The 12,430-nt window shown below is 53.2% G+C and overlaps 1 protein-coding gene across 1 annotated transcript in view; it reads left to right on the top strand.

The window, feature by feature from the left end:
• LOC138092217 (guanylate cyclase D-like) overlaps positions 1 to 12,430 on the top strand; it is a 103,244-nt gene that overhangs the window by 73,195 nt on the left and 17,619 nt on the right. The window contains 10 exon segments of the mRNA XM_068988044.1: positions 1,095 to 1,448; positions 3,611 to 3,635; positions 4,918 to 4,988; positions 5,904 to 6,031; positions 7,265 to 7,346; positions 9,481 to 9,541; positions 9,544 to 9,656; positions 9,885 to 10,008; positions 10,011 to 10,040; positions 10,328 to 10,477. Coding sequence (XP_068844145.1) covers positions 1,095 to 1,448; positions 3,611 to 3,635; positions 4,918 to 4,988; positions 5,904 to 6,031; positions 7,265 to 7,346; positions 9,481 to 9,541; positions 9,544 to 9,656; positions 9,885 to 10,008; positions 10,011 to 10,040; positions 10,328 to 10,477 — 1,138 coding nt within the window.

Genomic DNA, 12,430 nt, shown 5'->3' with positions numbered 1-12,430 from the left:
ATGGTCTGTGCCAGGCATCAAGGATGTGAGGATGGGTAGACAGCCTTGGCCTTCAAGAAGTTTCCATTCTGTTAGGGTGAGACTGACAATAACCAAGCAACTTAATAAACAAATTCAAGTAGTGACTGTGTCATCAAGAAAGTAAAACAGGATAAAGTGACAGAGAGTAACTGGGATGGAGTAGTGTCAACAAGACACAGGACAGGCAGAGAAGCTCACGTGGAGGAGGCGGCACTTGAGCTGAGTTTTGAATGATAGGAGACAGCCTGGTGAAGATCTGCATGGCAAGCAACCAAGCAGGGGAAACAGCAAGTGCAAAGGCCCAGAGGCAGAGTGAGCAACAGTGGCCAGGGAAACAGCTGTGGGAGTGTGGCGTGGGGGGACTGTCATGAGTGATGGGGAGAGGGCTCCGGGGTGGGCTTGGGGCCCAGTCATGTGAGGCTTTGTAACGTGGGTAAGGCATCTGAAGTTATCATGAGTGAAATGGGAGACAACCAACAAGGTTTAAGTAAGAAATGATTTATGTTTTTTTAAAAAAACATGGTTTGCTTGCTTTGTGGCGAGTGGTCTGAAGAGGGCTGGGTGAAGCAGAGAGGCCCTTGGGAGGCTCCTGTGTCATTCAGGTAAACAGTGAAGGGGGTTTGGATCCAGCTGGCTGGAGTAGACGTGGTGAAAAGTCAGTTAGATTGGGAACAAATTCTGATATAAACCTAAAAAGATTCGATGACAAACTGAAGAGAAAGAGAGAGAGGAACTGGGAATCAAGCCTAGGCTTGCAAAACTGGACAGGTGGTAGTTCCAGTTCTCCAAATTTGGGAGGAATGGGGTTTGGTGCAGCAGAGCCACGAAGAACCTTGCAGACCTGGGAGTTTGTTTTAGAAGCATCAGGTAAGTGGCGAGGGTGGTGGTGGTGGCGGTGGAGATGGTGAGGCTTCTGAGTGGGGACTGAGGTCATGGGACTAAAGAGAGAGGACTGTGTTGTGGATGGGAAGGGGGTGGCGATTCAAACAATTACTGAGGGCAGGAGAGCCAGGACTCAGAACGTCTGGGAGCCTATGCCGGGGGTTATGGAGCTGAAAGGCCCTCTTCCTCAGGTGTCCCCATTCTTTGGAACCATCTGGGATGCTGTTGTCCTGCTGGCCCACGCCCTGAGCCACTCTGAGAGCCATGGGGCAGGACTCTCAGGGGCCCACTTGGGGGACCACACAGGGCCTGTGGATGTGGCTGGCTTTAGCCAGAGGATCTGAACAGATGAGAAGGGGAGGAGGCTGGCTCAGTACGTCATTTTGGACCCAGGTGGTCGGGGAAGCCAGCTGGTTCCCACCCACATCCTGGACACAGACCCATGGCAAGTGAAGCCCCTGAACAGAGCTATCCACTTTCCAGGAGGAGCCCCTCCAGCTTGCAACTCCAGCTGCTGGTTTGACCCTAATACACTATGCAAAGAGGTAATTCATCATTTACCTATCCACCCATCCACCCATCCACCCATCTGTCCATCTGTCCATCCATTCATCCATTTCTCCATAATCTGTCTATCCATCATTCATTCACTCATCCATCCATCCATCATTCATCAAGGCTCTCCATGTGGACAGTCATGTGAGGAGCAGGAGCAAGGAAGAGACTTGACCTGCCACTGAAAAGACTGAACCAGGTGTTGTGAAGCTCCAGGGAAGCCTAGCAAGGCCACCCCTCAGCCCAGCAAGCTAAAGCATTCATAGAGCACGTTCCCACCTCTCAGCTCTCCTAAACTTCACCACAGTTTTGTGACAAGGACACTATCCTCTAAGGGCCCCAGTGGAGAACTGAAGCTCAGAAAGTTTAGGTAACTTGCCTAAGGTTACCCGGGGGGCCCCAAGTCTATCAACTCCAAGGGCAAGATTCCCTTTAGCTTATGACCACTGGGGCGTGTGAGACATGAGACCCACACATTCTCATTTCTCACATTCATCCACCCAGGCTTTGATCTCTGATGAAATTACACTGACACACAAATGTACAGGTGGAGATGAGCACACTCCTACATGTATACCAAATGCACCCACATTTCCTTATGCACACTTAGTTGCGGTGACTGCTGTTGGGGGGTAAGTTCAGGTCAACCAGGCTTGCTTACATCCCTGTCTGCCCCAAACCTTCAGCAGCCACCCCCCTACCCCATAACCCAGACCCTGCTGTCCTTCCTGCCCCATCTCCTGACACTGTTCCTCTTTGTCTTTCCCCCAAAACACATGACACCCTTTCCAGCCTCCCTGAGCATGTGTGTTTTCCTCATCCTGGAATGCTCTGGCCTTGCCTGGCTAAATCCTTGTTTTCCTTCCAGAATAACTCTCCAGTCTGAGCCATGGGGCAGGGGGGCAGGGGGTGCGGTGTGTGTGCAACCACTGTGCTCCCCACAGTTCCTGGGGGCATAGCTTCCTAGGGTGTGTGTCCCGTGTTGGGGAGACCAGTACCATCTGTCCCCAAACTAATCATAGGAGGTCACACAAAGAAACTTTCACCCAGTTGTTTCTTTGCCTCTCTTTTCTTCTACAAATATTGACTGAGGATTTACTGGGCATCAGGCACGGTGCTCAGCCCCAGGGAAGGAGGAATGAATGAAACATTGTCCCTGCACTGGCTTAGAGCACCTGCCCTCCACCCCCAGGACACGGTAAGCTCCATCACGGTGCTGGCAGTGACTCTGGATCTTATCCGCTGTTGTATCTTCAGTTCTTGGCACTGAACGCAGCACACAGCACTCTAGAAATGTTTGCTGAGGGATTGATTCATTGAATGAATGAGAAAACTCCTGGCAGAGGGTAAAGTCTGTGAGCCAGGGCTGGTGGAGGTGTTTATGAAGATCGCCATCAGCCTCTGGCTGCCCCTGTCAAAGTTTTGGCCACATTGTATGGTGTTATCTCTGCTGTCCTTGTCTCTGCCACCAGACGGAAGTCCCCGGAGAGTGTAGCCTGGGGCTGGTCTTCAAGAACACCAGCTCTAGGAGGGCAGGGATGATGCTTCATTCAGGTTTCTGCTACCGCTCAGCAGCCCCTCTTGCCTGGATGCCTAGACGGCGTCTTCCACTTGACATTGTCTGAAACTGAACTCCGGATCTGCCCCCAGCCTCCTCCCATTTTCCTCCCCAGCATTTCCCACTGCAGGTGACGGCAACCCCATCCTCCCTAAGGCTCAGGTACCCTCATCTCCCCACCCCCAGGCCCAGCCTAGCAGAACACCCTGGGGGCTCCATCTTTAGGATTTGCCCAGAAGCAGAGCCCTGCTCACCACTCCCCTGCCTCCTCCCTGGTCCAGACCCCATCATCTCTTGCTGGATTACCACAGCAGCCTCCCAACAGGCCTCTGTGCTTCTGCCCTTGTCTCTGGACCTCACAATGGCAGTTGGAGGATCTTTGGAAAATATTTTAATAGATCTGGCTTTCCCCTGCTCAGAGCCTGCAGAGGCTCGCCTCGCCTAGAGTATGGCCAGAACCCTTGCCACCCTCGGCTCCCTGCCCTCCATCTTCCTCCCATTGAACACACCAGCCACGCTCCTGTTTCTTTGTGTTTGCTTCTCCCTAGACCTGGAAGGCTTTCCTGTCTATGCTTCCTCTCTTACCTCCTCCAGATCAGGAGTCAAGCCTCCTTCCTGGGTGAGGGGCAGGACGGATGGTGGTTGGGAACCTAGGCTCTGCCACTCAGAGACAGTTGCCTGTCTTTCTATTTCCTCTTCCATGGAATTGTGATCATGACCATACATACTGCCAGAGGTCACTGTGCAGAATAACTGAGTTGAAATATGTGACATCCTTAGAACAGGTGTTTAGCGCAGTATAATACACAGGAGTATAATAAATGGGCTTCCCTGGTGGCTCAGTGGTAAAGAATCCACCTGTAAATACTAGAGATGCAGGTTCAGTCCCTGGGTCAGGAAGATTCCCCTGGACAAAGAAATGGAAACCCACTTCAGTATTCTTGCCTGGAGAATCCCATGAACAGAAGAGCCTGACAGGCTACAGTCCATGGGGTCGCAAAAGTGTTGGACAAAACTTAGCAACTAGACAACAGAATAATAAGTGCTACAAGCTATTTGCTGCTGTTATTATTATCAGGACTAAAACTGGAGGAGGCTCATCTCATCAGAGGGCATACGGACAGTGCTGTCCTTCAGCAAAAGGAAGGAAGGGAGGGAGGCAAGGAAGGAAGAAGAGATAGTCCCCCACTTATGTGACAGTGGAGATCATTATCCTCTCTCCAGAACAGGGCCTGGCATTTTGCCACCTTGCCAGCCCAAGCTGATGCTGGAGTTGCCCAAGTGGGCCTCCCCACCCTGCCCAGCAGTCCCAAGAAGACTTTACACACCCAATCCTGATATGAGAGCTAGAGAGATTAAGATTCAGTGTAAGATTCAGGCTCTTCTAAAAGTCAAAGTGAATGACACTGAACATGGCTGCTGAAATAGGTAATGAGCAGCGCATGGTGGGGGTTATGTAAGAAGCAGAGTAATCATTGATAGGGATCTACCATTTTTATTCAGTATCTTGCCTGTCTAGCCCCTGTGTAAAGTGCCCAGGGGCCCCAAGTTGAATAAGAAACAGGCCTTGCTGTCCAGCTGCTCTGTCTAGTGGGAAGAGCCCAGCATCCTGGCAGATGAGGGTCAGAGTGTAGGACAGTCATGGGGTCTGTGCAGGGTCTGTGGGGCCCCTGCGGCCAGGAGCCTGAAGTGAGAACCCTAAGAGCAGTGCTGGGAATCAACTGCGTGTGTGATGGCCAGGCCACAGTCCAGGGCCATTCTCTGCCTTCCCCTGGAGGGCTGGCACTGGACAGGAGTGTGTCCCCATGCGCCAGTAGGTGCAGGAGCTGAGTGAAGCGGCTGAGCGCCTGTGTGGTTGTTAATTACTGTTGGGACTCATGCCGCCCCTGCTTCCCGCACAGGTGAGCAGCCCGCCGGAGGCCTCCTTGTACTGGCCCTGGCCTGTGTCCTGGGGCTGGCCGGCAGGGCCCAGGTAAGATCCTGGTCTCCTGAGCCTTGCTCTGCCCTCTGTGCCCCCAACCCTGCTGGGCCTCCCGGCTGTGTATACAGCCCTGGCATCTGCAGGGAGCTTCATCCCAATCTTCATCCCGACCTCAGGACAACCCACCCTCCTGTCCATCTTAGAGCCTCGGTCAGGGCCCTGTCAAAGTTGGCATGCCTCTTGGGATTTAGAAAGACCTGAGGAAGAAGCCTGGGGCCTTGGACAAGACTCCATCCTTCCTGAAGTTTGGGCTACACACCTATGTATTGAGGGCTTGGTCAGGATGACCCCAGAATTCTTCAGCTTTGAAAACGATCATCTGCGTCTGAAGTCCTCTGTGCTCCCTGAGCCTCAGCTACATCCAAGAGGGACAGCCCTCTGCCCCCAGGCGGGTTGGAAACACCGAGGCTGGGGACCAGAAGACACATCAGGCCTGGGGTCCATCCAGCTCAGAGCCAGACTGAGGGGCTCCGAGGGGTAGTGCTCAGTGGTTGCCCTCTCAGCCCAGTAGGGACTGATGGGGGGGACAGGCAGGGAAATGGGGAGGACCAGGAGGGCTCTGGGTCAGAGACAGCTCTGAGGAGCCAGATGGGGGGAGTGACGACAGCTCCATCTTCTCTGTGCTACACTTTGCTTACCTCCAGATGGAGCATCTGGCAGCTGCAGCTGGTGCAGGGCCCCCACCGGGAGGCCTTGCACTTTCATCCAGCAGCCCCTGAGCAGACAGGTGGGTAGGCAGGCACCAGGCTGCCGCAGCAGGCACCAAGCTTGGGGGGGGGGGGGCGCTAGGAACCAGGCTGGGGGGGCCAGGCACCGGTCTTGGTTGAGGGGCAGGCACCAGGCTGGGGGGGTGGGCAGGGCATGGACAGAGCTGCTCTAGCTGTTGACCACACCTATCGCCTCCAGAGGCTGCAGATGGACAGTGTGAGTGAATCAAGAAATATGGCAGATGGCGGGAGTCTGAGGTATGTGGCTCAGTGGTCAGCAAGGAGCCTACCGGCCCTCCAGGAGCCTGCCAACATGGCTCTGTACCAGGTGAGGGCCTCTGCCACCCCCAGGCCCAGGTTTTGAGAGCTCTTGTCAGTTTGGAAGAAGCTGAGGGAACCCAGCATCTCTGTATGCCCCACTCCTGCTATGACATAGGAAACTGAGGCTGAGGGACAGACAGTGACTTTTCTGGGTCTCACAGCAAGTCCGCGGCAGCGCTAGAAGTGGGAAGCAGGCTCCCAACTCCCAGTTACCCATGTTTTGTGACCTGACCTTGGGAAACAACCAGTCCCCGGCCACTTGGACCCGGGCATTGCTGGTGTGAGTCTGGCCCGGGACCTCTCTCAGCACTGGGCCAACTGGGCTTTGGAAAGGGGTGGTGCGGTCCGGGGTCCCCTAGGCCTTGAGTGTGGGGCAGCACCCGGGCCCAGGACAGCCTCTGGACAGAGCCTGGGTCACCAGCTGACAGGACAGAGGTGAGACCAATCAGATACTAAAGTTGCTGAGGACACTGATTTCTCCAGAGCTGGCTTCTCAAATCCAGCGATTAACTGATCTCTGACTCTCCTGTTCTCTGTCTCACGGTGGATGAAGCGGGTTAATAGTTTCTACAGGAAGCCACATGAGGCTCGTGCTCCTTCTTTCCAGCTTCTCCCTTGGAGAATCCCATCTTTTTTCTCTTCTGCTGAAAGGAGGCTTTCAGGATGTACAAAACATGTGTGGACTGCTCCACGGAAAGCACTTCGGGCCAGGCTGAGGAGGCAGGAATCCACCAGTGATGAGAGGAGAGAGGGCGGAGGTTACAGAAAGTTCTGGGCGAGGACTGAGCCCCAGCCTGAGGGGCTCTGCCTCTCTCACCCTCCCCTCTTCCCCTAGGGTCTCTGGGTCACAGAGCCCCCCTCGCTTCGCTGGGTTTGGAATGTTGCAGGTGCCCAAGGCCAGGAGCTAACATGTTTTCTCTCCACAATCTTGTTAGCCTTCTTCATGTAGGTGAAAATATCATCCTGGCTTTACAGAACTGGAACATGAGGCTCAGAGAACTGAAGTCCCTTGTCCAAGGTCACAGAGCTAGAGAGTGGTGGAGTAAGGACTGGATCTCGGGTCTGTCAGCCGAAGGAGACAAAGTCTGACTTTTTGTTTCTGATGCCCAGGCTCTTCCTGGCTTGGAGCACACAGAAAGCGCACACGTATGGGGAAGAAGCTGAGGCTGAGAGAGGTGGAGGAGTTGACTCCAGCTGGGAACCAGCAGTGGATAAACTTTTGCTGTCTTTTCTTAAACCGGGAGAGTGGGTGCGGCTGAAGAGATTTGAAGGTGAAACAGCCCCTGAGCTGCAGCCAAGCTGCCTTAGGGTCCTGAGAAAGGTAGGGCAGAGGGCATGGAGGGTGGGCTGCAGAGGGGTGCTGTCAGGAGACCCCTACCAATGTGGATTGGTCCCTACTCAATGCAGAAGCTTCTAGCCTCCAAAAAGGAAGGGCTTACTATTATCATGATCACTGGCCCGTTGTCATGACAGATATGCACCATCACTTCAGCATCCCACACCAGCATCCCCCATGTCATACCCCCACCCCATATGATCATCACCGTGACTACCAGGGGCACAGACATCTCCACCGCTATCATCACAGGGTACGATCAGCACTGCTGAAGGACCTCATCTTGTACCTTTCATCCCTCCATGCATCCGTTCATCCGTCCACTGTTTTTTGAGCACCTTCTATGCTCTGGGCTTTGGGGACACAGCAGTGGAGAAGAGAGACAGGATCCCTTCCCTCGGGGAACTTCCAGCCACTTGTCATCACTACTCACATAAGCCCCTTCACCTCTGAGATTATCACCATCCTGAGAAGCACTGTGGGATGGAGGGCAGAGCATGATATTTGAGTCAGGAAGATCCCAGATGGGATTCTGCCTCCCTAGGACACTTAGTTTTCCTGTAAAATGGAGCTAATGAAATGGGAGTTAGGAGGGCTTCCCTGGTGGTTCAGACAGTAAAAAATGCAGGAGTCCTAGGTTCAATCCCTGGGTCAAGAAGATCCCCTAGAGAAGGGAATGGCAACCCACTCCAATATTCTTGCCTGGAGAATCCATGGACAGTGGAGCCTGGCAGGCTACAGTCCTTGGGGTCACAAAGAGTCAGATACAACTGAAGCGACTTAGCACACAGAGAGAAAGTATATAGAATAACCTAGAACTGTCTCTGGCAAGAAGAGTGCCTTTAGTAAATGGTGAATTTTATTATTATTTCCAACATCATGTCATCTGAAATCAGATTCAGAGAGATTAAGTGATTAGAGATTAGGTTAGACATTCCCCAGTGGGTATCTTACAACTGAGACATGTAGATGCTTCTTAAAAGAGAAGGTCCTATATGTGGTCAAATGAGTTTAGAAATTGCTTGGCTTAGGCACAGGACTTCTCAGAACATTTAATAAGTCTGTTTTGGTTATCTATGACTGTGTAACAACTTATCCCAAAATTAGTGGCTTAAAACATCAACCATTTTATAATATCTTACAATTTTGTGGTAGGAAATTTGAGCAGGGCTCAACCAAGCTGTTCTTCTGTTCCACTTGGCCTTGACTGGGGGTTACTCAGTGGGTTCTTGATGCCTAGGCTGGATGGTTAGAAAAGTGTACTCAACAGAACTTGCTTCTCCACTCAGTATAGTCTCAGGGCCTCTCCATATGATCTCACCAGTGGGGTGACTTGGGATGGAGGGACTTCTTGTGAACACTCAGTCCTCCAACAAAGAGGGCTCCAAGAAACAGGAAATGGAAGCTGTCAGTCTCTTAAGACCCGGACCCAAAACACACAAGTTCACTTCCACCATATTCTAGTGGCCAACGCAGATTCAAAGGGAGGGGTCAGAGGCCCAACCTCTTGATGGCAGCAGGGTTAAAGGATTTGAAGCCATTCTTACCTCACCACATATACTAGTCAGCATGCAAACCTCTAGGGAGGTAGGGAGAGCATTCAGGTTCCCTCACTTAGCTGACTCCTGAACTGTATCTGAGAGGAAAGCCATGCCAGACAGTGTTTCCCTCTTTCCTGCTTGGGCAAATGCTAGCCTAGCTGGCGGGGCTCGAGTTCTCTGACCTGCTGGGCTGCTTTCTGCTTGTTCCTGATCCCTTCGGTTCTTCTCCTCATCTGTCTCTGAGTCTTGGGGGGAGATTTTACAGTTTTACGGGCCATGATGTCACTCAGGTGGAGAATAGGCCTAGATCCATATTCTGTGGTGTATTGAGTTATTCATCCATGATGCTTCCATGCCCTCATTTCACTGGCTCATCCATCTGTCCATCCATCATCCACCCATCCATCCACTCATCCTTTATCTACCCCATCCATTCATCCATCCGTCCACCCATCACTTCCATCCAACATTTCTGAGGCCTCTCTGTGTTCAGCCCTGTGCTGGGTTCTAAGTACAGGGGCCAGATGTCCACCCTTTGAGAGTCCCCAGGGGCTGCTAAGGTGCTCTTGTGCTGGAAGATGCGGGAGCTGCGGCATGAGAACATCACCACCTTCCGGGGCTTCTTCATGGCCGCTGGGTTAGAGCTCTGGTGTTGGAGCACTGCGCTCAGGGCAACCTGGAGGACCCGCTGAGGAATGAGGCTCTGTGGCTGGACTGGACCTTCAAGGCCTCCCTGCTGCTGGATTTGATCCATGTGAGAACCCTTCCCAGGCCTGGAGCTGTGGGGGCAACAGGGATGGAAGGGAGACAAGAGAGGCTCATTTCCCAGGCTTCATTTTCCACTTAGTCTTATTGAGAAAAATCTGAACAGTGTGGCAAAGGGTGAAGGGACGCAGGAAGATTTCCTGGGAATTCTGAAAGAAGCAGGAGTCCTTCTCATTCACCACAGGCCTAAGGGACCCTCATGATTCCGCTCTACTAGGGGGAGCGGTATCTACACCATCAGCATTTCCCTCATGGCCGCCTCAAGTCCCGAAACTGCGTGGTGGATGGGCACTTTGTGCTGAAGGTCACTGACCACGGTTATGCGGAGCTCCTGGAGGCTCAGAGGGCTCCCCGCCCCAGCCAGCCCCAGAGGGTCAGCTCACCGGTGGGCAGGGGGCTGCCAGTAGGTGCTGAGGCCTCTGTTTAAGCCAGGCGCTTGGAGGGAAGGGGAGAGGGGGAGATGCCTGGTCCTCCAGCACTTCCTGTGGTGTGACCTGGGGTGGATGGCTTTTTCTCTCTGAGCCTCAGGACCCTTACCTGTGAATGGGGGAGGGCAGAAGCACCTCCCTCCTCTGGGACTGTTGGGACAGGGCAATGACACAACTTTATGAAGCACCCAGCCAGCTTGGCCAGCTTGGTGGCCCTGCCTTGTGGTTGCAGAGCTGCTGTGGATGGCTCCAGAGCTGCTGCAGGGGCCCGGAGCACCCAGGCGGGGCACCTTCAGAGGAGGCGCCTTCAGCAACGGCATTACCCGGCAGGAGGCGCTGACTCGAGGCCCGCCTTACGGTTCCTCGGGGCTCCCAGCAGAACGTACACCATCCTTCTCCTCCTTCCTCAGCCTGTCTCTGGGAGAGTCCTCACATAGTTGAGTAGCTTTGTGAGCATCAGGAAATCAGGGCCTGAAAATAACCACAGAGACACACATGCCTGATTTGATGAGAAATGGGTTTCTTTGGCTTAAGCCAAGCAGCCTTTAGCAACTACCAAAATGGCAGCTCACCATCGCTAGAACTAAAAACATTGGTTTCTGGGTAAAAGCCCAACCCCTTTCTTCCTCTCCCAATGTTATTGCCATGTCCAGAGGTCGTTATGCCCTAACCATCCGGCTGCCCAGCACAGACTTTGTGTCTAAGGAAACCTCAGTTCTTCCCCTGGATCAGTTACTGCATGACCTTACACTAGTTACTTACCTTCTCTCAGCCCCAGTTTTCCTATCTTTAGAGTGGGGATCAATTTTAAAATGTGTCAGGCATCCAATCCTTGTCTGATGTCACCAGTCTGCTGGGTGTTTGGAGACTTGGTCTTCTGCTTGAGTGGGGAAGCTCAGAGTCTGAAAGAGGTTTACTCAGAGTCATGAGGTGAATTGGTATAGAGCTGGGCTCAAGTCCATGTCCCCCAAAGGCTGTGCTCTGGACATTTCACTCTCTGAGACCAGGAAAAGTGCAGCCAGGAAGCAGCAGGTCCGGGATTGACAGCCCAATGCAGGGGTGACCCTGGGGTCCCCGAAGTCTGAAGAGCACCGTCCTGAAGGGCCCTGCATGGCAGCATGACTCACAGACCCCATCTGGCTGTTCACCTTCCCACCCCCTCAGCACATATCTTTGTGCTTCTGGGGTAATCACTCACACCTTCCCCGTCATCACCTGGTCTTGCACATTCCTTCCTCTTCAGACCCCAGTGCCAGGGCCCAACTTCAGAAACGCTGCGTCTGTACTCCCTCTCAGGGCTCCCTGGGCTCTGTGCTGCTCTTTCAGTAGCCTGCGGCACCCCCTCCACCCCAGCTGCTTCGGTCCAGTCCCGGGGACCTGGCCCACGGATACCCTGCATTTCAGCCCGCAGCACAGGCAGTGATGGAGTGATGGAGCCCACTTTCCTCCCACCCCAGATGGAGAATCTACCTCACAGGGACGCCTGGCCTCACTTCTTTTCTCCACGGAAGTATTGCTCCATGAATCATGAGCATTCCGGGTCCCAAATTTATGGGGTGGAGGAGTGGGAAGGGGAAGGGCTTGATCACACCATTTGTTCAGCTCTCCTTGGCTGCTCCGCCCCCACCAACTCGCTGACATCTGCCTGCTGAGGGGGTGGGAAGGTGAACAGCCAGATGGGGTCTGTGAGTCATGCTGCCATGCAGGGCACTTCAGGCCAGTGCTCTTCAGACTTCGGGGACCCCAGGGTCACCCCTGCATTGGGCTGTCAATCCCGGACCTGCTGCTTCCTGGCTGCACTTTTCCTGGTCTCAGAGAGTGAAATGTCCAGAGCACAGCTTCTGGGGGACATGGACGTGAACCCAGCTCTACACCAATTCACCTCATGACTCTGAGTAAATCTCTTTCAGACTCTGAGCTTCAGTCTTTTTCATTTGTAAAATAGGGACCATGATGCCTAGCTCCAAGAGTATTTGTGAGGATTCAGTGAAATGCTTTAGACAAGAGCCTGGCACATGCTAGACCCTGGGTGGTTTTAGGGGTATGCGAGTGAGGAAGAGCCCAGGTTCTTTCCACTCTCCTACTGAGAAGCGGACCTCCTTGCTCTAAGAAATAGCATCTTTGAAAAAAAATGATTAATTAATTTTTATTTATATATTTTTGGCTGTGCTGGGTCTTCGTTGCTGTGAGTGGGCTTGTCTCTAGCTGCAGTGAGTGGGGGACTACTCTTTGTTGGGGTGCTCAGTAATTGTGACTCACGGGCTCTAGAGCTTGGGCTCAGCAGTCGTGGTGCTTGGGCTTAACTGTTCTGCAGCATGTGGTATCTTCCCTGACC

This window comes from Capricornis sumatraensis, chromosome 16 (genome assembly GCF_032405125.1).
Source record: "Capricornis sumatraensis isolate serow.1 chromosome 16, serow.2, whole genome shotgun sequence".
Taxonomy (NCBI): Eukaryota; Metazoa; Chordata; class Mammalia; order Artiodactyla; family Bovidae; genus Capricornis; species Capricornis sumatraensis.
The sequence above is the reverse complement of the archived record's forward strand: the minus strand, read 5'-3'. Positions and strand labels throughout refer to the sequence as shown.